The sequence below is a fragment of the Phalacrocorax carbo genome, chromosome 4 (assembly GCF_963921805.1).
Source record: "Phalacrocorax carbo chromosome 4, bPhaCar2.1, whole genome shotgun sequence".
In the NCBI taxonomy this organism is placed as follows: domain Eukaryota; kingdom Metazoa; phylum Chordata; class Aves; order Suliformes; family Phalacrocoracidae; genus Phalacrocorax; species Phalacrocorax carbo.
This window is the reverse complement of record NC_087516.1, coordinates 58,452,640-58,479,788: the sequence shown is the minus strand read 5'-3', so window position 1 is coordinate 58,479,788 and position 27,149 is coordinate 58,452,640. Positions and strand designations below refer to the sequence as shown.

General features: G+C 39.6%; 1 protein-coding gene across 4 annotated transcripts in view; it reads left to right on the top strand.

The window, feature by feature from the left end:
• Nucleotides 1-27,149, top strand: part of COL25A1 (collagen type XXV alpha 1 chain) — a 159,620-nt gene that overhangs the window by 83,398 nt on the left and 49,073 nt on the right. For 3 of the 4 annotated variants that reach the window (XM_064450091.1, XM_064450093.1, XM_064450090.1), the window contains exons 11-16: nt 6,873-6,926; nt 8,470-8,496; nt 10,841-10,885; nt 17,610-17,642; nt 17,807-17,842; nt 21,798-21,842. In XM_064450091.1, coding sequence (XP_064306161.1) covers nt 6,873-6,926; nt 8,470-8,496; nt 10,841-10,885; nt 17,610-17,642; nt 17,807-17,842; nt 21,798-21,842 — 240 coding nt within the window. The remainder of the gene's footprint in view (nt 1-6,872; nt 6,927-8,469; nt 8,497-10,840; nt 10,886-17,609; nt 17,643-17,806; nt 17,843-21,797; nt 21,843-27,149) is intronic. The other variant, XM_064450092.1, reaches the window with a different exon arrangement.

Genomic DNA, 27,149 nt, shown 5'->3' with positions numbered 1-27,149 from the left:
GTTGCATTTGGCCTTGATGGAACCCAGTTTCTGGGGACTTGCAACTAACTCTCTTTGTTTTAAATAGGGCTTTGTCTGGAGTGCATAAACACCTCCATGGAGCGCTTTTTCTTACGTAGTACTTGGTATTTTGCGTTATTTTGTAAGGGTGTATTGAGAACAGAATATATGGTCAGGGTAGATCCCTTCATTTCAAACAGTTTCAGTAGTTTGACAGTAGCAATTTGATAAACCTGAGAAGAATTTCCCTTCTTATCAGTAGACTTAGAGTCTGGGTGTGCATATTATTGCTTTCTTCATGCTACTTATTACTCTAATTTACATTTATTTCCCCATCAGTGTGTACTGTACTATGTAGGGGACACATTTTGAAAGTAGTATTACCACATTTCTTTAGAGAAATGAGGAAGGGTATGCATGTACTAACATTTTTTCGAATAGAGAAGTATAAAGGAAGGAAACATTATTAAATATAGTTCACAAATTCTCAGACAGGTTTGCAGGCCAGCTGAGTCTTGTTGAAGAGTCTTTCCACTTAATTTCAGCTGGTGAGTGGGCCAAGAGAGATTTCCAGTCCTTAAACAAACAATTTTAAGTTACTTTTAAGGGGGGTGAAAAGCAAGTTGAAAGGAGGTAATTCAACCCTGGTTTGAAGTGGAAATCACAGTAACGTGTCTGAGAAGCTGCTTTTTTCCCTTCTGTCCTCATTTATGTATTTTAGAGTAAAATTAGACTGGATTGAGTTTGGGGGCCTCTTGTATTTCCTTATCCTTAAAATTGATTACATTCTAGTGACTGAAAAATATAGCGATACTGACAGCCTTTCTTCCTCAGGGCGAGGTGGATATCAACCAGCTGGTGTAGACAGTTATGCGTCTCACCAAAACCAAACCTATTTCAGAACAGCAGCCTCCAGGCTGTTTTTCTGTTACAAGCAAGAAAAGCTGGGGCCTCCACCCACATCATTTTTAGCTGACTAATTCTGGATAGGAAGGTATATGCCTTCAGGGCACAGAGCACTCCAGTAAGGAGAAGCCGCATGCTTTCAACTGCCTTGTCTCCTTTGATATGGACTCTAGCAGGTGATACATTTTCAGACCTGTTCAAAAGTAGGTTTTATGAGTTCATATTGACAGATTTTTCCCATATTAGCAGCAGAGCCCAAGGAGTGCTCTACACAGTTGAGTGCTTATCAAATTCAAATTCATTTGAGTGTAAGCATTAAGACTGCCCCTACCATGAGAATATCTGAGGAACTTGCCACACCTATTTATTGGGCAGCATGCTGAAGAATGTTCTTTGCCCACATACAGGAAAGGCAGAGAAAGTCCGTCAATGTTAATACAGTTATACAGTTAATATAGGCTTGAGAGTTCCAGGACTTGAACCAAGGCCCCAAAGGAACACGCTCCTGGTTATTTGAATTATCTGAAACTGCTGAATTGAATGGCTGTGTTGGGTGTATTCTTGGCACGCTAGCATTTTACTTGCCCTGGCAATTGATATTGGAAGAAAAATCCAAACATTTCTGAGTCTCAGATCGTTTTGTTGAAGCCAGTTGCGGAAATTATCAGAAGGTTTTGAGTAGCTAATGGTGATCTGCGGAACTTGTTCAGTTATGCCTTGACATTGCAGTTTGCTGATGGAACAGTCTTCTTCCTAATTCATTGCAGTAGTGACAGTAACTTAAGTTTGTTAGAGTGCTGCTACTTTTGAGGACCTAAAGTGCATGTCCTTCCATCAGGACATTTGGGGTTAACATGTGGAACTTATTTGGTGTTAATGGCAGCTCCTCATCCACAGGTTAGCTCCTGTAACATGTTAAAGACTTTTCTGTTATTGACAGCAGGCACAACATCACAACGTATATGTTTGAAAATGCACTGTCATTATTCCAGTGGTGAGGACCCCGCAATTTCTCTATAGCATATAAACAACAGCAAAAAAAATCCCACTGCGTCTAGAGCATTCTTCTGTGTAAGTGGTCATCAAATAAATTACTGGAACATTTACACTCCTGCTGAGTTAAGCTGCTTGATTTTGGGTAAGTGAAAGAAAAATAACACATTTGCTAGAAATTTTTATATCTGCCATTTTGAGACCATTTGTGAATTCAGCAAACTGGATCTGAATAATTAGTCGTGAATAACTGGGGGCTTAAGTGCTTGCAAAGCTCCTAGTGGCAGTGTCCTTTTCTGCAGTAGACAAGAGGTTAGAGAGTTACCTTCTAGTACTACATAGTTTTTACAAAAAAATTGTGAAAGGCAGCTTTTCTAGCATTTTCTAATGTTTTTATAGTCTATTTGTGTAGTAGATCATGTCACAAAAGCAGAATCCTTTTGTGGTTGGTCCAGTTATTCAAAGGCAAGAGAAAACAACTTCATATGAAACAGAAATTAAAGGCTACCTGAAGAGTATTTCTGATGCAATGTTTGCAGGTTTACCAGTTTGGGGTATGACATCTGTGTGTCTGGCAGTTTTGTTACTGCTTTTACAAGTACAGCAAAAACTTGGTGGACAATATATTCCGGTAAGATGGTGCTGGTACCACAGCATCCCACTAGACTAGGTCTCTATCAATCACAGTGTCAGTTAAGCCCCACGTTGCTGAGTCAGTATGTGGAAATCATAGCCCATCTCAATGCCACTAGGGAGAATTTATTTTTGTTGTGCTATATCATGGTTGTCCCACAGGATGTTCATTGCACAGCAGAGCTCTGTGGTGTGGTCTAGCTGAGAACAAGAATGCAGGGGAAGGGCAGAAGGGGCTAGTGACTATTTCTCTAAACAGAGTACAGAGACATTTCACACCTCCCCACAGCATCTTCCCCACAGTCCATCCCTTTCAGGGGAATTTCCAAGGGGATCCTCTGAGGGTGACTTCACACAACTTCTCTAGGCCTTGTGCCTTTTTCTTCTGTGAGGGTGCAGTGTGGCCCTCATTATAATTTCAGTTGGGATCATGGGTTGTGTTTTACATAGGCACTAGGAAGTTTTAGATTGTGTTGTGTTTTGATGATTTCAGTCCCTCTGTCCCTGAGCGATGATTTTTCAGGAGTTCATGACTGCAGAAAGGCAAGCTATGACCTAAAAATCAGATGTACTATAGACAAATTTACTCTAAATGGGAAAAAAAAACACTGGTGAGGCCACACTTCGAGTACTGTGTCCAGGTATAGGCTCCTCATACAAAAGAGACATGGGCATACGGAGAGATTCCAACAAAAGGCCTCAAAGATGAGTAAGGGACTGGAGCATTTGTCTTATGAGGAAGGATAGGAGCATCTCTCTTCTCCAGAGAAGAGAAGGCTTGGGGGGAATCTTATCAATGTGGCCAAATACCTGAGGGGAAGGTGCAAGAGGATGGGCCAAGCACTTTTCAGTGGTGCCCAGTGACAGGACCAGAGGCAGTGGGCACAAACTGAAATACAGGAGGTTCCCTCTGAACATCAGGAAACACTTTTTTACTATGAGGGTGACTGAGCACTGGCACAGCTTGCCCAGGGAGGTTGTAGTATCTCCAACCTTGGAGATAATTAAAAGCTGTCTGGACATGGTCCTGGGCTTGAGCAGGGAGAATTGGACCATATTATCTCCAGAGGTGCCTTCCAACCTAAACCATTCTGTGATTCTGTGAAAGAAGAAAAAATAAAAATATGCTATCTTGATTTGAAAGCTAGACGATGTGCAGAAGACAAATATTTCTGCAGCCTAACACCATTGCTGTCAGTGCTATTAAGGAGAGACTGCAATGTGAGTCAGCAAAGACATTAGCCATGGCCTGGTGAATGTAAAAAAAAATGTGAGATTAAGGATCTAGTTTTACAGTTTCTTTCATTTTGCCAAGTTGAAAAGCAGTCTGATTGAAATCATTACATCAGATGATATTGCTGTATGTCTAGTTTTCCCCTGCATGCGTCACTCCTTGAACAGCAGTGTAACTGTCTTCAGCCTTTTAAAGGGCAGCTATATTTTTGTTCATCTCTAAAGCACTAACCTGTGAGGCTGAAACATACTCATACAGCATTTTGCACTCCAGTTTTAATATATGCTTTGATTAATAAATAAATAAATGGAAGGAAAGTAATTAACTATACTTCCTAACAAAAGTATTTTAAATTATTTTCATCCCAAGGATCAAAATCGTCTTTTGGGACCAAAGTTCCTAAAATAACACAGTATTTTAGTGTATAGCGAGGGAAGAGCGATCAATCCACTCTCCTTCAAAATGTTAGCTTCTCTCGTGCCTCATAACTACTTTTGGAATTTCCTAACTGATAGGAGGTCTGTCAAGGCTTTGCTCTTTTTGGGGTTTGGTTTGGGGGTGGTGGGGGTGGTGGTTTTTTGTTTGTTTGTTTTATCTTAGGCTTTAATGGAATTGTTAAACTATCTACACATGAAGTCAGACTCTGTCATGCCTACAAGACATGCAGTGTGAAAAAGGGAGGCTCCCTGGCACAAAGCTCATTTTGCAGTGCACTGGGAATGTTCACCAGGGATAGGATGTAGAGTAGCTTATGTGCTGTACATTTTTATTTCATCTTATTGCTCCCAGATTCCTTGTATGGACAACAAAACAAGGTTCTAAAATAGTGAAAGAAATATTGTAGGTATGACAGAAAATTACATTAGCCCCTATTTTTCTGGCTGTTAGAAACAGAAGGATAATCACTTCAAAAGCATAAATCCACAAGGTCATTTCTGTGCTGTCCTAGGTTTGCCTTCAATCTTTCCCATTCCTAGAGCTAATTTCTGCTGTGATAATGCCTCTGACTAGTACTTTCAGTGGCATAAGTGTAGTGTTGGCCATAGGACAGTTGCATATAGGTCAGAAATTAGACTGTTGGTATGAATATGGATTTAGTATAACTAGGAGACAGCCTGAGGTTTTAACTTTTTTCCAAAGAAAATAAGATAATTCTTTTGTCCAATTTTTGCAGTCTCCCTTTTGTCGCTGTAGTAGCACTCTGCATTCATAGCACTGACATGTAAACCTGGGAGGAAAGTGCAAGCTTGGGACTTCAGCCCTTTGATTAGAGATTTAAGCCCCTGAAAGTGTCAGCCGACAGCAGCTGTTTTAAAATGAAGGGGACAGAAACAAACTTGTTTGGGGTGTGGGGATGAGGAGAAACAAGCACATATTCATTGGTCCCTTCTGCTTCATTTTGTCAATTGGCCATTTTCTTCAAGTGCTTTTTAGGTCAATCCTTTAGGACACTTAGGCCTAATCTCCAGCAGCTTCAAATCCTGACCACTCATATATCAAATGCCTGTGCCACTATATCAGCCTTAAAGCTACTGTAGTACAAAGGAGCCTTGAAAAAGGGCTGACTCAAATGGCTGTTTCATTCCCTATGGGTTTAATGGTACCTAGCACGTTTTCTCTGGCTTGGAAAATACCTCACTAGAGGCTTGCTAGAACCTCAATGTTTTTGTTTTATGTTTTGAAATAGTCCAACTTTTGATGAAATTAAAATGTAATTAATGATCCTGTCACCTAATTTAGAAATAGAATGGAGCCTGCCTTCATGGAGTATTGGACCTTACATATCTATGATTAAAAAATCACTCTGGAAGTAAGAAAGAAAGAAGTCCATTCTTAATGGAAGGCTTTTATGGAGGATTGGAAGATATATGTTCTTGTATTTGGAAAAATTCTTTAACTCCTCTAACTTTTGAGTAGAGGGTTGGTTCATCATGTCTGCTAAGTTTGAATACTACGTGAAAATTGTCCACTGAGTTTCTGATATGAATTACTGTTTCTAATTTGATTACTATGGTAGTTATTGTATTTAACTTTTACACATTTTTATAGAAGAACCTAGTTGTAGACTTTTTCAAACCTTTTTTTGGGTGTTATTTTAACGTGCTTTGCCACCGCAGAAGTGCAATGCAGTTGGGCACATGAGGGTTAACACAGAAGACAGGCATTGTGAAACAGAAGCACACTTCTGCAGAAGGTTTTACATAATTAGCCATCATCTCTAGTTGTTCTACAATAAAGTCTAGTCATTGCTTTATCATTTTACCTGAAATAAATAATATATCTGTTTTTTCCGTAAATCTGGGAAATAAACACTAGGAAATGTCATTAAGGGTTTGTTTGGGTTTTTGGATTTTTTGTTTTTAAATTTGGGGGAAGAAAAGAAGTAAATAATGGTTATTTGTTGATTGACTTATGAAAATTATTATGATTCCTTGAACTGTAAAATAATGCGTATACTATCCATTAAACATACCCCAAGTTTGGAACACTGATGTAATGCTGAAAATTTTTAAATCTTTTAACTACTTTTCAGCCACTGGTATAAAAGCATGAAAAATGGACAAGGTATATTTAAAATAATTTAAAAGCTGCCTATTCTTCCAAACTCTTCCGTTTCTGGAACGGGTCCTGCTCATTCTTCTTCATTATCTGCCTTCCATATGAGACCAGAAGCACAAATGTCAAAATTATTTAAGATAAGCATTTCTTGCAGTATTTCTAAGTTGCAGAGAAAAGGAAAGCATTGGCAGTCTTGCTGGGAAGACTATGCTCTTAAGGCTAATTGGCCAGCTTTTCAGAATCAGAAGTCACAGTTCTGGTTTTTAGTTAGTTTGACACCTGTGTATTTCCACCACCCTCAGCAGGTTAGTTTTAATAGTTAGTCGTTAATAGTAGACTTAGTAGTAGTAAGTCAGATTCTTACCTATAGAGGAGTTAACCTGATCAAATAAGGCATTTTAGTGCCCAACTGTGGAGTACGTATTCACAGAGTCTTTTTAAATTTTATTATTGCTTACCTACCCAATATGAGACAGTAGGTTAAATGCTGTTAATAGACTTAATTGTGTCTTTCTTAATGCTATCTTTTGGGTTTTTTTGCCTTTAGGGTGAACCTGGTTTGCCTGGAGTCGCGGGAGAGAAGGGAGAAGCAGGACTTAAGGTTGGTATTGAAAACAGATTAAAAACAGAAGCACACGATACGTGAGTGCATGTAGAGATGACAGTCATGCTTTCTAACTTGGATTTATATTCTGACTGGCTTTTAATGATCTGCTCCCTCCAGTGATCACTGCTGTAAGAGGCTTTACACATTTCACGATAAAGAAGCATATTCTTCTTCTGTGCTTGTATAATTCCAGTCAGTGGCACTGACGCATATGCATCCGCTGCCAAGTGAATGCAATACGCCTGCAAGTGTTTGGGAGTTTGGGGACCTTTTTAGAAAGGCTTTGTTTATGCTCCTTACAATGTGTTTCAGGCTTCTTTTCAGGAACTTCTGTGGTCAATTCTTTGACAAATGTCAGGGTTAAGTCTTGAGGGCTTATCCTGCTATCATGGAAGTTAGCAACAAGTCTCATTAGGGGCACACCTCGGCCTGTATTTGTTACATCAGAATGTCTCTTTGCACTTATTTTATTGTTAGATAATTTGCTCTACTGTTTTAATATTGAAAAAGTGAAATAGAACATAAAGCTTATGATAACTTCATTTAAAAGAGAGCTCAACATGTCTGAGATGATGAGATCTGTGGGCCTCTTGGAACGGGTAATGCTAAATTCTAATCCCATCAGCTGTGAGCGTGTCTTTGGTGCACATGTGTGCCTCAGCTGATTCTGTGCATCATGCTGCTGCTGACAGACACGCAGGGCAGGCTCTTTACATTTACTGACTGGCTGCTTGTCCATCAGGAATGAAAAGAAACCATTTGGGAGCATGACCTTTTCTTACTTTGTATACAGAAGCAGCCAAATTATGGCAGTTGATGCTTAATTTGTATTCACAGCTGTAGTCTTTGGGTTGCCTAGCGACCGCCAGCCACCAGAAGGGGCAAAGATGAGCCAGAGTGCAGTTCTGAGCCAGAAGTGCGGAGGTGTCAGGGTCAGGCTGGTGTGCAGAAGTGCGTTTGCCATTGAGCCAGTTTCTCAAGCAAGTTATAATTTTGAAAAATAATGGCTATAAGCCATCTTTTTGTTACAGAGAATGTAAGGAGCACTAAAGGCATTTTGCTCTGAATCAATTATGAATTAGTTCAGGACACTTAAGGCTTTTTGTCTCTCCCAAAGAGCTTTCTAAGCCATTAACAAAATCACAAAACTTTCCCCTCACAGTTGGCCTTTGGATTTTTCCTTCATTCATTCCCAAAATAAGGAGATCCAAATGTAGAAGTCACCTAGACCCTGGCAGGCCACTTCACAAAGACGCATGCCTGTTTGTCAGGGTTTAATCTGGGACAAAATGGGGGAAAAAGACTTAACGTGCAAATCATTAAGCTTTTAAAATTATGTTGAAGATATATTGACTGAGAGTTCTATTAAATTTACAGATTTTATTGTTTATCAATTTTCTCGTCGGATTTAATCATCTGAGACAATGTGATCAGTAGTGACACACTTGTTAGTAACTGACATACTGATGATAATAATACTTTGATTTTCGCTTGTGTTAGTAACTTACAACTTCTTTGCTCCAATTATTTTCGTCAGGGTGACCCTGGAGAAAGAGGAGAAAAGGTGAGACACATTTCACTTCCTTTGTGGTGGTACTGTTTTGGAGAACTGCTTGGAGAATTGCTAGTGCACTGATTTCAAGTGTAACAAGAAAAATACAGCTACTACCTACAACTTGAGCAGCATTGTGCAGTGAGTGTCAAATAATACCTACTAATGGAAGTTACTGATCTGTGGTTACTGCAGAGGGATTAGTCGCAGAGAGCAGTGTTAAGGGCTGCACAGATGAGCAACTGTGCAGCTAATCCTAACTATGATTAGTCCCAGAAAAAGATGAGCCTGTCTGAATAAAAGACAGATCCACACATTCCTCATAACTTGGTTTTGACGTGGTGTCGCCTTTGTGGAGTAAACCAATTAGGTAACAGAGTGGTAACTACATAGACTCTAAATGATATGTGGGTAACCAGTCCTCTGCATACTAAAAGTGGAGCTCTCCATTCTTGCTTGGATCAGTTTAAGTAAGAGCAAGGGAATCTGCCCCAACGATCTTGGGCTATAGACTGTTTGGAGAGGGACCAGCAGCACAAACGGTACACTAACGGTGCTCTGACTTGCACTGAGTTAGCGAGGAGTTACTTCTCTGACGTCCACAGTCACGCCAAGACAAGACAAAAAGGGGCAGAAAAAGCTCCACACCGCAAAACTCGGGTGTAATTCTGCTCTCCCAAGGAGAGTGTCCAGCAGGAGCACCCGTGTGAGAGTACATGCTGAGTGAGAGTCAAGCTTCTGCATCTGTACAAGGGCCGTTTGAGAAATGGTGTAAGCCTTATTTTGAGTACACGGCCTCATCTTCTATGAGTACACTGAGACATGTTTTTAAAAAGCAAGTTGCTTGTATCCAGGTGCAATTTGCTCTTGAGAATTGTTTACCCATTGGAAGCTGCAATGGAATTTCACTTCCGTATCTGTGTAAATCCATGTAATAGCAACTGGAAGCATGCTTTGCAAAAGCAATTCATTTCACATTTTAAAAAGTGCATCGTAAGAATAATCCAGGGGAATCTTGAAGGTGCATACCCCACATGTAGAAGTATGTAACTGCAAATCTCTTTTCATGAAATCATTACTTTGATTAAAGTAGTATTTGTTGAAGAACTTCAGTAATCCTTTGTTTTCAGACACAAAAGAATTAGCTATATATTTTAACGTATAATGAATTTCTGCTACTTAAAATCATGATATTTTTCCATAATCACCCTTTGTCTTCTCCTAAAGAATGTAATTATAAATTACATTATAAATGCCCTCGATACGCTTTATCACATCGAATGAACTTGGGATGACATTCCTAAGAGTTACTGTTTTGCGTTTCCATGTGTCATCAAGCCCTTAATTAAAGTGCTGCTAGATTGTTAGCTAGTTCCCGTTGTGTCAGTGACTGTGCCATACAAAATGGTCTCTGTTACAAGTCCTCTGAATGGAATTTTACATTAAGGTTTTCAGAGCAATATGACAGATACTGAATAAATATTGCTAATTGAATAGTACTACTTGTTTTCAGATCAAGACCTTCTAGAACGTTTTTTAGCCTACTTAGATGCAGTGTTTATCAATATTTTTTGCATTTTAAATATTTCTCACACTTTACTTGAACCTGAAGCCACACAGAAGTTTTTGGCGTATAGTCTCATATATAACAAAAACTGTTTGGTGTCGTCTGGACTTGTTATATAGCTATAAATGGAAGCTAGGTCTTTTTGTAGATATATCTTTTGAAATGTTTCTTTACAAAGTTGGTTTTAAAGTAGAAAATGTCTCACCAGCCATGAAAAAAAAAGTTATGCAAACATCACTCTTTTAACAATAAACAATGCGTAGAATTTATGTGGCAATAACAATCATTTTGGTGGCTCCTTGGAGGAGCAGCAGTCAGTGAAGTTTTTTTAGTCTCAGAGAGTATATGCCACAAATTACTTGAGAATCCTAATAAAATGTATCGGAATTGTGTAACTGTCACCGGAATTTGATTAGATGCATTTAGGTGAATGCCTCTGTTTTGGAAAAAAACATACGTACTGGTAATATAAAATGCTGAATCATCATTAAATCATTCCTTCATTGCTAAACCACAGTGACTGGCGAAGTCTCTAGACTATACAGACAGGAAGATAGTTATTTGATAGCTTGTGTGGTTTTTTGAGGACCTGTGAAGGGGATTACAGATATAGTGAAGACTGTGTAAGACACAGCAGCTATATAAACCATGCTTACTGACCATGTCATAGAGAGATTGACTACCTGATTAACAAAATTAGCTTGCTAATCATGTTGGAATGCTGACTCTTCTCTGCATGCTGTGCACTTACATAAAATCATTAAAATATAATATTTATTTTAATTACAGGGTGATGCTGGAGAAAATGGACTAAAGGGTGACACAGGAGAAAAGGTACACTACGTATTAGTGAAGAAGAAAATGTGTGCTTTAGGCATCCTAACAATACTACCAGCTAATGAAAATAATTTGACCAAAAGAAAAATGCCTTTTAAACTGCTTGTTTTTTGTAAAGATGCTGAGTGATTTGCCTGAGTTCATATTTATGAACAGCAAAAAAAAAATGCCACTGTTCTTTCCAATTAAGCGTGAAATTCCTGACTTTATACAGCAGCAGCTTTAGTACAGCGTACATCAGCATGTCTCTAATTAGCGCTCCTCTTTGCTGAAATTTGCATCATACAGAAGCTGTGGTCACAACCTGCCACACTGTTAGGACTAGGTCTGCTAAGTTATAGCCATCTCTTATATATCCTTTTATGTTTCCCCTTCTCTGTTCTCCTCAAAGAGAGGGACAAAAACCATGGTATCGTGATAGGCAACTTCCCTCCAAATTGCCAGCTGGACAATTGAGAGCTTAAGATAAAAATTACATTTTAAATCTTTTTGACAGACGACATCAGCAATAACCTCACTTAATACCTCGTTAGTTCATTGCTGCAAAGTACCAACATGTCATAGAGATCACTAAAAAATAGACATAATCAAAATTTTATTTTACTTAGTTTTGACTTATTTTATGTGAGACTCATGCTGTATCACTGCAAAAAAAAAATATTGAACTTGAGTTTTTAAATGTGCTTTACCTACACAAGTCAGTCTTCAGCAGTCAGAGCAAAGCCTGTGTTGCACAGGAAGAAGGGTCAGTCATAATGTTCTCTCCTGGCCATCACTTTGAAACTCGTGCTTCTAAAAACATTTATTTTAGTGACTACACTTGGGCAGAAGTAAAAAATTTCTTCTTGTACTACCCCTGTATGTGATATTGCTTAACCAACTCACATCAGTTTAGTGCAAAGAGAAATTTGTGACAGATCTATCAAGCTGGTAAGGAATGCATGCAAATCTCTCAGGTTCTATAATTTGGAACAGTAAAGCTATGCTAAGGATTTTATGGGGCATATTCTAAAATCAGCAGTTAAAAATAGACATTAGATTTAAGAAAAGTCAAGTTATTTGATTCCCAGAGTTGATTTAAATAATACTTCATCTGTAGTCATGCTTATTAACCCAGATGAAAGTCTTAAGAACCTTCTTTAGTTACTTACACAATGTATGCCAGTAACATCATCTTTATCCACGTTTATGTGATTCAAGATTATAATCTCTTAGCAAGTTGAGATTGTCATTCAGACAGACAGTCCTTCAACAAGTGAATGAGAAGTTCATAATCTCTCCAGGAAGTCTAGTGCAGCTTTGCTTGTTGCTTTTCTACTCTATCAACTCTTAGAGTGGGCTTGCATCCACTAGAATGCTCATACTGCACTGTGGTCTGCAGTGCACACATGTCCCTGCTTGGGATCTTGTTTAAGGAATGAAAAAGTTCTCTCCCTCTTTCAGTGGGAAATCCTTTCACCCCAAATAGAATGTTTTAACTATTTCTGTGTGAGCTTTCAACAGTTTGGCAGTCTAGTTGGGATCAACTTGTGGAACATATAGGTCATCAGGAGACTTCTTATATTGCTGTGTCTGAAGGAATGTCAATAAACTTGTTGAACTTCATAATACAGAAGTCTCCCATCTCTTCCAGGTTTCATATAAGTTTCAGAGGTGGGGTGGTGACATGGGAACATATGCTGTTTGTGTGGAGTGTGTTGCTTTAACTGTATGTAACAGGCCAGAACCCAATGCATGAATTTTTACAACAGAGTGAGCAGAGTGACTTAGTTGACTTTGATTATTTTTCCTCAATCTTCCCTGCCTGCAAGACAATCTGCCATCCAGATCTTATAGGAGAGTTGCCCCCTAAGGTTCCTGATAGATTGCTCTGCAAACAGCATTTTGTGGGGGGCTTAGGAAGGTATTTTTTGATGCATAATTTAGGAGCAAGCATTAAACTTGGTGTCATTACATTTCATTTGTACTCCTTAACAAGGATTGTATTCTTTCCTGCTCTTCAGCATAGGGGGAAATTTTTGCTGTATGATCATTATATATAATTCCAGCACGAATTTGCCCAGCAATCACTAATCGTATAAGTTTTAGAGGAAATCAGAATGGCTATTACAGCCACATTTAATTAACATGTTCACAAAATAGCCTTGACCTTTTTTTCTATATTTTTTTTTTGTATTTTCTCCTGTATTGTGTCTGCACCTTCTCTGTTGGTGTCGTGATCATCTTGAGGAGACAGTTTAACTTACCTTCGCTATAAACCCTGCTATAAGGCAGGGTTTCAAAGTAGCTCAATAACATTCCTTCTACGTTTTCCACTGGGTGCTTTCTTTTGGGCAGGAAATTAACATGGAACTATGTATGTTGTCTTAAAAGAAGCAGATGAAATCGAGTTCCAGCAAATTTCACAGCCAGCCTTACTGATGTGCGATGCTTATACATCTCTTCTATTATAGTTTCTCCTAACTACACAACCCATGCCTTGTATTTGGGTAGCTCTGAAAAGTTTGGGACGTGTTACATTACGGAACTTCACTACCAGATGAGTACTGAAAGTTTTTGCCAGCTGAACACTTGTGGGGAGGAGTATAAGACTTACTAAGGCTCAGCTTTTGAAGACTGTTTTTAAGAGAGCTGCTGGATATATTGTTGAGAGATGAGATACGGCTAGTATCCATTCAGTTCTCAGGTGTCCAACCACACACATACACAATCCCTTCCTGCTCAGTAAACAAGCCATTAATTTTATGTAAATAAATGCAGGCACCATTGCACTAGATCGTAGTGGTACACATATGCTTGAGAAATCTAATTCATAGTTCAGAAAACTTGAAAACATGTCACTAAAAGCTTAACGCTCCTGTGAGATAAATATCAAATTTTCATTTATATGGTGAGAGACAGATATCAGGTGACAACAGTTTCAGACTTGGTTTAGGAATGGGTTCCTGTCTGTGCAATTAATGTAGCTTTGTTTTCTGAACTCCTGTACCTAGTGGCTCTCAGAAATACAGACTTGGGTGCCTATGTCTTGACCTGTGACTTAAGAAAGAAACGGTCTTTGTGGAATTGTCTAACTTTGAAGACTGTCAATGCCAGACTTCAGTTCTTGCTTCTACTCCTCTACTGTAGCATTGGTCCCTAGAAACTACCAAGTATCTTCCTTCTGTGTGCATGTTCCCTTGCTAAAGTTTCTTCATTTTCAAACTGTCTGACTCATCAGAGAACTGAGAACATGCTGTACCACAATATTTCTTTAATCCCATATTAATTTTCATTCTTGCATGAAGATGGATTATAAATACTTTGTGTCTTATCTTCCCCATATCATCATTATCCTTTAAAATATTTAACTGGTGAATATCTCTTACCAGTTGCTTTGCCACTTTATAGCTATAAAAAGTCCTTGAGGCTTTGCAGTTGTACATGCTTGTAAGGGATATCAGCCGTATCACTCATGCATGTCTATCAAAATGAGGCAGCTGAGGTTTCCAGACATGAATCAACCGTTCATAAAACTGATTTTTGTTTTTAATTCATGCAAGAGCAAGCTGCAGTAACTGTGTAGAGGAAATCTATTCCTATTCTTCAAAAAGAAGTGAGCATGTTATCTGGTACCATTTGATTTTATGAGACTATTACCAAGAAGGCCCTATACCCAAAACAACTTTAAAACTATGGCATTGACTCCAGCTCCACCTAACCATCAGGAATGGGTATCCCCTGTTTGTATCTTAATGCAAAAAATATTAAATATTTATACTCTGCTTAAACATCTTCAAAGTGGATTGCAGTACCGGCCCATATGTTATCTATGTAAATGACTAGCAGGATGTTGGGGAGCTTGAAGTTGCTGCTGTGTAGCAACCTGTTACTTTTAATGAACAACAAACATTTATTTTGAATAACGAACGATAAGACAGTTCTTCAAATATGAGTACTCAAGCCATCTTCAACAGCATGTAGTTTGACTAGCAAAATTTTCTTTTTTGTTTGTCTGTTTATGTTTGGCATGTCATGTAAGAAAAAAAAATGCAGTGAAGTGAGTATACAAGTAATTTTAACGATCCTGTGACAATTGTACAAAACTGGGGGCTAAGAGCTTCCTTTGGCCAGGTCACTCACCAATCCTCTGCCCTTGTGCAGACTTCATTAGGTCTTGCAGGGAGAAAATTAGGCAAGCAAAAGCCCAGCTAGAACTCAGTCTGGCCACTGTTGTCAAGACATAACAAAAAATGTCTTTACAAATATGTTAACAATAAAAAGAGAATCAAAAGAATCTCCTTCCTCTATTGGATGTAGAAGGGAATATTGCAACTGAGGATGAGGAAAAGGCTGACGTACTAAATGCCTTCTTTTCCTCAGTCTTTAACACTCAGACCAGTTATCCCCAGGGTATTCAGCCCCTGGAGCTGGAAGGCAGGGACGGAGAGCAGTATAAATCCCCCATAATGCAGGAGGAAGCAGTTTACGACCTGCTGCTCCACCTGGACACTCACAAGTCTATGGGGCCACATAGGATCCACCCAAGAGTACAGAGGGAGCTGGCAGAGGAGCTTGCCGAGCCACTCTCCATCATTTATCAGCAGTCCTGGTTAACCAGGGAGGTCCCAGGCAACTGCAGGCTTGCCGATGTGGTGCCCATCTACAAAAAAGGCTGGAAGGATGATCCGGGGAACTACAGGCCTGTCAGCCTGACCTTGGTGGTGGGGAAGGTTATAGAGCAGTTCATCTTGAGTGAGCTCACCAAGCATGTGCAGGACAACCAGGGCATCAGGCCCAGCCAGCATGGCCTCAGGAAAAACAGGTCCTGCCTGAGCAACTGATCTCCTTCTATGACAGCGTGACCTCCCTAGAGGATGAGGGAAAGGCTGTGGATGTTGTCTACCTGGACTTTAGTAAAGCCTTTGACACTGTCTCCCACAGCATTCTCCTGGAGAAGCTGGCTGCTCATGGCTCAGACAGGCATACTTTTCGCTAGTTAGAAAACTGGCTGGACGGCCAAGGCCAGAGAGTTGTGGTGAGTGGAGTTTAATCCAGTTGGCTGCTGGTCATGAGCGAGGTTCCCCAGGGCTCAGTGTTGGGGCCAGTTGTGTTTAATATCTTTATCAATGATCTGGATGAGGGGATCGAGGGCACCCTCGGTAAGTTTGTAGGTGACACCAAGTTGGGTGGGAGTGTTGATCTGCTCAAGGGTAGGAAGGCTTTGCAGAGGGACCTGGACAGACTGGATCAATGGGCTGGATCCTGCACTTTGGTTACAACCACCCCATGCAACGATACAGGCTATGGGAGGAGTGGCTGGAAAGCTGCCCAGTGGAGAAGGCTCTTGGAGTGCTGGCTGACAGCCAGCTGAACATGAGCCAGCAGTGTGCCCAGGTGGCCAAGAAGGCCAACAGCATCCTGGCTTGTATCAGGAACAGTGTGGCCAGCAGGAGCAGGGAAGTGATGGTGCCCCTGTACTTGGCACTGGTGAGGCCGCACCTTGAATAGTGTGTTCAGTTTTGGGCTTCTCACTACAAGAAGGACATTGAGGTGCTGGAGCGTGTCCAGAGAAGGGCAACCAAGTTGGTGAAGGGTCTGGAGAGCAAGTCTTAGGATGAGAGGTTGAGGGAACAGGGGTTGTTTAGCCTGGAGAAGAGGAGGCTGACAGGAAACCTTGTTGCTTTCTACAACTACCTGGAAGGAGGTTGTAACGAGGCAGGGGTCGGTCTCTTTTCCCGAGTAACAAGCAATAGGACAAGAGGAAATGGCCTCAAGTTGCATGAGGGGAGGTTTAGATTGGATATGAAGAAAAATTTATTTACTGAAAGAGTGGTCAGGCATTGGAACAGGCTGCCCAGAGAGGTGGTTGAGTCACCATCCCTGGAGGTATTTGAAAGATGTGTAGATGTGGCACTTCAGGGCATGGTTTAGGAGACATGGTGGTGTTGGGTTGACGGTTGGACTTGGTGATCCTAGAGGTTTTCTGCAACCTTAATGATTCTGTGATTCTATATCACTGCCTATCAAATCCAGTCAACCCAGCAAAACATAGGCAAATCTTTTCGAAAGCAAGATGCCTCCTCATAACAGAGAACTTTCTTGGATACATAAACTACTAAAGCTCTCTCATCCTATAGACTATAACACAACTGCATTAAACTATCAGTTTAAATATGCTGAAGAGCTGTGAAAATAGAGCTATGACCTGTCCTGATAGGGATAAACACATAGGTCACTAGGGGTTTTTTTCAAGGTTAACCTTCATTAACACAAAAAGCTTTGTCAGTTGAGAGCTGACACTTGCCATCTGTAGAATTAGGTCAGAAAGATTGCACATATTCTTTGTAAATGGCAGTAAATTATTTTTAGTCTATATCAGCAATTTCAATATGTCGAAGTACACCCCGTCTTTTGGCTTTACTAAGTACATTTATACAAAATCTGCAATTATTACATCTACATTATTAGTTGTGAATTTTGAGGTTAACTGTTATGCTGTTTGGATGAGTGAAACTAAATCTCTCTGCACATTCTTGAAAACAATATTGTTCCTTTTCTGCATCACACTGATTTAATTCATTGGGTAAATTCCTATGTGGCAGCACAGAGAATGGGTAATCTTGCTATATAGTTATTTTGTTATATAATCTTGCCATACTCTTGCATGTTTTATTATGTCTGTTTCCTGAAAAACTATGTATTTAATAAGTGTGATTATTTCTTGTGGATTTTGTATCAGGGTGACCCTGGTTCTTCTGCTGCAGGAATTAAGGTAATTTAGTTTTAAAGCAGTTGTACAGGGAGAAGGGGGCTGGCTGGTCTTTGTTATTTTGTAGTGTCATGGACATTTTGGGTAGCGTTAATGATATGGTTTTCCCCAGCTCTATTTTTAATTCATTTTATTAGCTCTCATGTCTTTCACCTCTTTTCTTTTAGGGTGAGCCCGGTGAATCTGGACGGCCTGGACAAAAGGTATTAGTTGGAAACATTCAGTTTTCCTTTTCCTCTCTCTTGGATTTGTGATAAACAATGTCACATGGATGTTACCAATGGCACTCACCCATACTAGAATGATTGCAAGGCAGTACAATTTAACAGTCCCAGGCCTGTACACATTTGGTGTATGATCATTTTGTATTTAAAAAAAAAGCAGAGGAGTGATGATACTAATTAGCATGAAAAGCAATATTAGAATAACACACCTCCTTTTCTAGCCACAGCGTACTACTTGCATTGAAAGCTTACCCAATTGCAGTTGATGAGACTAACAAAGAACGGCTCTGCTCCTTGAGTGATCACAAGTTAACCCTGCACATTTGACTGAATGTTAACCTTCAGACTATGGTACATTATTACATCTCATTAGGAAGAAAATAAATATTGACTAGAAACTCTTTCACATATACCTGTAACGGGAATCAAACTGTCAGAGGCATGCGGCATGTTTGGGACGACATAGACCAGCTACTGCTGCCCTGTTCTTCCTTCCAGGGGAAGAAATTCCCCTGGGTACTGCATAGCTGAAGCTGCTTTTTTCAAATAAAGGTCCAGCAGGAGCTGTAATGAGTCTGTGCTGCATGAGGCCCTCTGAAGCTGGGGAATTTCCTCTTTGAATCCATAGTACATCAAACCGTGAACGCTGTGCCTTGGGCTGCCTTTCATGAGAGTAGGAAGCAGGTCCTGCTGGGAGAGCTGGTGAAAGGGCAAGGAGAAGAGACAATGAGGGAACCGGATTTTTACTTTGCAGTACTTGGTTTCCCTCGGGAGTCTTCGACATCATTCTTGCCTCTTATGACATTGAAAATTACCCACTGCTGCCAGAGTGGAGCAGAGTCCAGCTGCCAGTTGAGCTAGCAGGTATTCCAGACAGACAGCCAAGAGCTAAAATTCTATACAGTGAATGGCAGTACAACCATTTTCTAATACTCAAGGTCTTTTGGTGGCTAAGCAAAACCCCAAAACACATAGATATATAAAATAAGAAGTTAAGTATTTTTATCTGAGAAATTATAACTGTTATCAATTATAACAGACTAAACAAAGACTATTATGGTTGCAAATGCAGTTCTTTAGGAAAACGCAGTTTTAATTAGGAAAGGTAATCAAAGTAGTTTAAAGCTTTCTAATCCACAGAATCATTCAGTGTGTGCATTCTGCAGTGTATGTTTTTCTTGGGTAATAAACTAGAAAATGCACTTAAGAGCCTGTTGAGATTCATACTCTCATTAGCTGGCTGCCACGGAGGCAAAACTAGCAGTGATATATCAGCGGGCTCCTGGATCTCAGTCCCCAAGCACTCAGGTTTTATCTCATTTAAGTAACATAGATAAGTGAGAGGTGCTCAGTTCAGACTGTCTATAGTCTCAGCTTGTTGTTCACACCAGAGGGGGCTTAATGTGTTCTTTCCACTTCACCTCACAAGCTTCCAGCGTGCTCCATTCATGTCCCCAGCCCCAACCAGCAGCTCCAGTAATGTGCTCGTTCAGAGTGCCTCCTCCAGTCAGGTGCCCCATGTCTGCTGTTCTGCAGCCTGCGTAGCAGGGACTTGTTCACCGCACCAGAGGTTGTGGGGGACCCTTTTTTCGACTGGAAGCATGTCTCTGCCCTCTACACCATCTTAATACTGTTCCCCCTACTGTGTCCCACTCCTGTTTCCTTCCTGTACCTTCCCTCCTTCCTTACATTTTACGTCTTCCTCTTCTTCCAGTTATTCCTTATCCATCTTCTAAGGACAGATACATATTGAGCTGGCAACCTGAATATTACTTACAGGAAATGAAATGTGATGGTATTTCAATGGCCTGACAAGGCTGCTGTGCGCCACATGTATTGTGGAGGTGAGAGAACAGCCTGCCCTGCCAGCCTTAGCATTATGAGATGGAGTTAGTACACAGTCTTGGTTTCTTTAAAAAGTAATTCTTCTCATAAGTCATACTCAGATCTTTTGTATCAAGAAAGGTCCAGAAAATAAAATATTATGCATTCATCTACAATAGCAATTCTAATGAAGCATTAGTGATTTCATTGTGTTTCACGTTTAATGTATCTTTGAGGGTCATTTTAATTGTTTTAGATTACTGAACTGGCTTTGCTGGATCCTTTCTGCTTGTTATGTGTGGGTCTATGGAGGTTAGCTCTGTACCAAGACTAAACAGTGACCTACTGCAGCAATACTAGTAAATTATCATTTATAATTATTCAAATGCTGTGCTTAGAAGTGAAATGTAGTGCTTCCACAATTAGATGAGAAAAGGTCACGGTAGCAGTCTGGTATGTATGGCTACTCAGGTAAGAAACCGAAAGAGAGAGGAGTAGGGGTTTGGAGCTGGCATTTTGTCAGGAATGAGTGCAATGGAGGCATTTTAAACGATTATTCTTTTGCAAGAGTGACAACCATTTTCTGTTTCAGAAAGTGTTAGACAGTATACCAAGAAATAATAGTGTCTGTTGAAAATGGTATCCTAGCCTCTACTCTTTTGTCTCATTTTATAGTTAATATTTTGAGACTGGAATCTTTCCAGTGCTTTCAGGCAATGTGAACAGTTGAAATTTTGGAGTAACTGAAATGGACAAAGAAGTTGTTATCAGATCCTTCTATAACATTTAAAAATCACTCCATTTGGTAAAGCAATTTCCAGACCCTCTACTGTGTTTTTCAGTTTGTGGCAGAAAGTAATTTTGTTATTAACACTTCACGTCTATTTAATACTACTGCCTTAAAGAAGTATATTTGGGTACTGTAGTCTGAAGAACATCTATATTATGTATACGTGTGTTTATGTTTGTGTATCTATACACATGTATATGTGGGTGTACGAACGTATGTAAGTGTGTGGGTATACACACACAAAAAATATTTTAATAGCACAATCTGTATGAATCGGCCCAAACCACAGAGTTGAAATCTGGATTTCTGTAAAGCTCAGGAGTGTATAAAATCTGGAATATAGTTCAACTCATTAAAAAGGTAAAAGTTGGCTTCAGAGTTCAGACCTGAGCTTCCAGAAAGTTCAGGGAATGTCCAGATCCACGGTGCTGGTTAGAATCCATCTCCGTATTAAAATAAAATCTCCAGCCTTTAAAATAATGTTTTCTTCACGTTATTGCTTTTTTTTCCTGTTAATCATTTTTATTTCCCTAGACAACATCTTTCCATTTAGTTGATATCTCAAAACGACCATTTGTGTGAATGTTGTCATTCTTGTCTTAGACTAATATAAACTTAATTTCAAAATTAATATATTCAGTTTTCAATTCCTGTTGCAAAATTATCCTTGCAAATGCAGTACTATAGGTCTTTTTATTGCAATTTTAAATAAGCAAAGCATTTCTGGGTAAAGCAATAGGTTACATTCCCACTATCCTTCATGACACCATGTATATTCACAGATAAATAGCAAGCACTGAAATGATGCTCCAGATAGCTCTATAAAAATGACTGACAGCCCAGTTATAATTAGCCAGCCCTGCTTGAATTGCACAATTTAAACCAAGCTCTTCTGAATTGCTTTGTAGCTAAATCAGACAGTTACACAGCACAATATCTAGCTGAGAGTTGAAAATGGAACAGAATTAAACATCTGCTGTGAGTATGGAACTGAAATGGCAGCGTGTAAAATGAACCAGCGCTGCTTGTTTTCTTCTCTTTTGGTGAAGGCTAATGTGAATTAATTTTTGGCTTTCCTGACAAGGATTTTCTACCTGGGTGTCATCTTCACATCCAAGGTTCCCAGAAGATATTTAAGTTCTTAACATGACTCTTACTAATTGTACATTTAAGTCACTCATTTTCAAAATATCAATCCTGCTTGAACTGACTAGCAGTCATCTATGCTCTTTTATCTTGCTGCAGAATATACAGAGCTGTTCACTGGATAGTGACCATAACTGAATAATGTCTGTAATATTATGTAATTTTCCTGTATAGGGTGAACCAGGTCTTCCTGGGCTTCCTGGACTCCCTGGGATAAAGGTAAATAAACTGTAGTCTCTGTTGTACTGTGAGGACACCACAAAGGGGGGGGAACTGCAAGAATGTGGCTAAAATGGACGTACTGCGTTTGTGCTATATCTTCTTCTGTGTGTCTGATATTGAACTGGGGATTGTCAAAGAAAGCTTTTACATGGAAAATCTGTTAAGTGTCTAGGAGTAGGCAAACAGTGTATCTTATATTAAAATGTGGTTGAACATTTCATTTTTAAAAAATGTTGATATAGTAGTTGTTTATATTTCTATTTAATAGAAGAGGCTTGTCATCAAAGTTTTACTTGGTTTCCACTTTGATGGGTGCTTTCCAGTAGCAATAATCTACTGAATGTACCAAGCCTCCAGCCAGAGAGCTGCATGAATTATACACAGGCTGTGGAGAACTGGTTCTGTCAACAAAAATACTCTGTGCTCCATTACACAGCAGTGATTTCCACTGACAAGTCAAAATGTTTTAATAAGATTCTATTCAGTATTAGCTACAGCCCCTGACCTAATACCTGGTTTAGTCCCTAGCTTCCGGTTTGTCTGGGATCTTTAGGTAAGTTGATACAAAAGACATGTGGTTGGTTTAGTTCTAGCATAAGTGGTTGCACTGGGAGCTGCAGACACTTCCACAGTTTGAGCTGTAACTGTATAACGCTGCACAAACTGAGTGTATACACATATCCTGAGTGAGTGCAGATTAGAGTGGTCGCTTCTCCTTCGTGGCAAAGACTAGTCTTTCGAAGAACAAAATCTATTTGAAACCTTTTCTTTGCATTCCAGCATGAGCCTGTGCATACCTCAGGAGATAGTTTATATCATTTCTCCCATAACAAGGGGGATAAGCCAGAGGCCAAACTCTTGTCCATTTTGGTAGGATTCAGGATTTATCTCGTGGAATGTAACGTTTGCAGTGATTTGCTCAAGGGACCTGTGAATTGCCACAGCATTCAAGCATAATGTCCCTTCTGTGTTTCTAGAGAATTATGGGAAGAACTGAATGTGCATATTAAAGTTTCTATGTTGTAATACCTGAAAATATATCGTTCCCAGGGAGGTTGTTCATTTTCTGTGAGAACGAACCCTGTATTGACCAGTGAAGAACATGTAGAAGCAGAGTCCTTCATGTGATGGAACTGTATTTTTGTAAGGAACTTTGACAGCAATCCCTATTCTGTTCACTTTAATAGTGAGCAAAGAGGTAGCTCAGCTGGAGGTCAGAGGGAGACTAGTGGTGGTTCAGTGAAGAATTTCCATCTAGTGCAATTCTGTACTGCGGTGGCTAGGTGCACCCTAGATGGTGATGAGCAAGATAGCAGAATGTGCTCAGGAGAGAGCAAAGCAGATTGTTCACATCAGACTTGCAAGATGGATGCTGTTTGATTCAAGGCATTTGCAAACTGTTTAATTAAGGAGTCTATAGGGACTGTGTCTGTGGCATGAGAAGTGGTAGCAGAAACCAGGGAATGGCTGGAGTTAGGAATATGGGCAGTCATCAGAAAAGAAAAAGCACTAGTTTAGCCCCTTTTCTCATCCTCTGTTTTAGCAAAGATTTATGTATCACTCTAGTGAAGTCATCTCATCCATTTCCAAGAACAACCTCAGTGATATCTTATGAGGAAACAAATTCCCAGTGAACTGATGTTGATTGAAAGTTACTTTGAAATAACAGTGACTAGATGAGAAACTTTAGCATGGAGGAAGTACGATTGTCTGGGCTTGCAGTCTCTTGGTGCTATCATGGTGTTACCGCACAAAATTGAAAAGAATCTTATTTGGAACAATGACTTTGAATTTTTTCCCTGATTGTTCCTTGTTGTTTGTTACATTTTTTTCAGGCTTCTGGGGTCTGTTCCCATCAGGACTTTGTAAAACTCTCTAAGATATATCTTTGCTATTCTGCATTAATAGTGATATGCAGTGGTGGCATAAGATAACAGACATAGTACAAATATTGCATAATGTCATTACAACACCTAGGAACTTGTTACAACATGTAAGAAGTTGCCATAAGGGAAGTTTTTCCTAACACCTAAATGGATTATAGAGTTCTCTTGCATTTGTGTGCCAGCACAGTAGCTGTCAGCAGGGATTTTGCAGGGTATTTCCAAACTTTGTGAGATGGACAACTGGCAACTCAAGCAAAGCGCTAGCAGGGGCATGAAGGGAAAGAAAACTACAAGGTTCAATACAAGACAGTGGCCATTTAATCTCTTTCCCAGTAGGAAAAATGAAATATTCTTGTATCGCTGGTGTTATTTTGATGCTATTCTTGTTTTCTGCATTATTGTTCTCTTCAGTTTCAGTTACATTGCACAGGCATGCACATGCACACTCAAAAGTCTTATACAAAATTTTCTGTTGAGATCCCTTGCAACTAAAAACTTTAGAGTTCTCACTGCACTTACTGATCCTTCTTCAGTCTTATATAATTGGAATTGCAGAATGTTCTCCAAATTTGTGTCTTCCTGTGATATTCTAGAAATTAACATATAACTATTTTTTTCTCCTTTTTTTTTTTTTTTTTGCTTTTGCCCTGAGTTATTGGTAAAACACATTTCCCAAGCAGGTTTGAAAGATTAGCCCTAGGTGGCAAGTGCATCTGAAGTGCATTAATTCCTGTAGATGAACGGATATAGCTTAAACCTGTGTTCAACTGGCCGAGTAGTCAAGGAATAGGGACAATATATTTTATGGGAATTAGATAAATAAATAGCAAAAGTTCATATCCATTTGATATACAGTAACTCCAATCACACACGTGATTTCAGATGAACAAACTAGTTGTCTGAGGCTCACACTTACAGAACTCTTATGTTCTAAACAGCTTTGGAATTGGTGGATGTCTATGGACTGATACATACAAGCATCTTCGAGACAGATGAGAAGAAAGAGGCAAGAGAAGGCTCCATGTTGCCTAGTTTTGAAATAATTTCCTTTAGTATCTTCTAGTACTTCCATGTAAAGAAAAGAAGATAACAGTACAGGGATATTCTATGCATAAGAAATTCTTTGATGTAGTTCTCCTGGTCTTAAATACTTACCCTTTGACTGTTGTGTAAGCAATTCAAATTTGTTAGCTGAACTACAGATTTGCTTTCTTGTGAATGAATCTCTCCACAGTGGCAGGCTGTATTATGAAATGTTTTAGGTAACCATGCACATACACAGCATTCTTTACGAATGCTAAACCAGCCTGTGAAATCATAAATGCTATGCCAGGCAATGGGCCATATCTTTCCAGCTACATCTCGTCTTTCTTCTCGTGGCTGAAGAAGCTTCCCAAGGCACCCAGTCTAGTATGCTTAAACATGTATCCAAACTACTTAAAGGGTTAATAAATACCAATCACTGGCAAAGTTTCAGCTTCTTATGACATTTCAATTAATTAATCAGTGTTCCTGGGAACTTGTTAGAGGTTGGTTGAACGTGATACTGGAGTCTGAATGAACAGCAACATTGGACAGACATGCAAGTATCATATCTGAGTTCAGAGTATGCAGCAGCGTCTTTTCTTACTTACTTTTCTAGACCCATTAACTATGCACATGCAGATGTTTTGGGAGTTCTTCCTGTTCTTTTTCGTTCTCTCCTCATTGTCAGTTGGTGCCACGGAGGAAACACAAGCGCAGTCAGTTATTTCCAAGACAGTGATGAAGCTGTCTGTGACATGCTGGAGAAACGTTTCTCAAGCACCTGTTGCTCTTTAGGAATGGCTGGAAACTTAATGAGTCCCTGAATGTGTTCCACCATGTCATTCGGGAAGTAAGGCACCTAAACACAGAATGTTAACTCATCGCTCTGATATCCCCCAACTGACGCCAAGCAGACGCAGAATATTTTCTATGAAACACAAACTTCATATATCTGTTTTATCTCATAACTTTCATGGGATGATATGTACAAAGTAGCACTCACTCACTGTAATGGAAGTCAGGCATACTCTTACTCATTGTAATGTCAGGCATCTCTCAAGTCCACTGTGTTGCGTTTTCTGGCATTTGGGCAGTAGAGTCCTCGACTTCTTCACTGCAGCAGGAAGCCTTCACAGAACACGAACCTCTTCTTTGTAGCAGCACTTTATGCAGGACCTGACTTTTCTTTAGCATTTCTGGCACTTCTCTCTCTGTTTTTAAAACAAATACTGAAACAAAGCTTGTGAGTGCAACTAGGTTTTTATTCTGTTGTGTTCAAGAGCACTGCCGTTGAATGATTTGGCATGAGAAAAGAAAGGCTGCTTAGCCCTTCTGCTTTTGGGAGGTAGGGAAAGTTTTCTGTGTTTTCAAATCTAGTGGAACTGGCTGATTGAATAGACTTGCCGGTATGCAGCGTGTTGTATCTTTTTGTACAATTACTTTGGACAGCCTTCCCTGGGACTGTGCCTGAGGAAGGTTTCAGAATAACCTGGATAAGGTTATGGGAGTTTGAATCATGGTTGGGTTTTTTTTCTTTTCTTTTTCTTTTTATGAAAGCAAAAGCGGTTCTAATTTTCATCTGTTCTCTACTTAAATTTCTTTTTTTCTGTTCACACTCAAAGATCTTATCCTGTAACTTTCCTAATTCCATTAAAGACTGATAAACTTGCTGCTCCACATAACTTATTTTTTTAGCTCTAGAAGAGTTGATACTCCTTTCATCCAGTGAGTTCTGTTACAGAAGAAAACTTTCAGAGGAAAATGAGAGGCAGAATTTTCAAACTGGATGTATAGAAGTCTCCTATTTAAACTCTTTCAGAAGAGAGTGGCTTGATGTTGAAGCTCATGTGTTTAGATGTTGTTTTTGTCACCTGGTAGCAAAATGAAAGGAAATTTGAAATAAATGGTACTTCCAAGCATTTCATTTTGGAGTCAATGACGCCCACCACCTATAGGAAAGTTCTTCAAACGCCCCTTTTCCCCCAGCAGTTCTTAGGAAGGCTGAGCACATTTTCCTAATGCATTTTTCCCTTTCAATATTTCCATTCTTCTTGTTGTTTTTTCTTCCTTGTTAGTGACTTGTTAGGAAACCCACAGAATCTCTCTCTCTCTCTTTCCATTTTTTTTTTCCAGGACTCAGATATTCTTGCCCAGCCTTCAGTTCATCTTTATCCAATAGTTCACCATACTCAAAACTCTTTCTAGCCTGAACTAAGGAGCTGGAAGGGACCAGCTGACCTTGAACAGACATCTCTGAATCCTGGATACAGAGATGTGCAGAACATGTTAATGGCAGCCATTGAAAATCGTGGCAATTCAGCTTCAAATCCTGCTTTATAGAAACTTATGTTTCTCCCTGATATGCGCTTGCCTTAGTTGATATATATTTTGA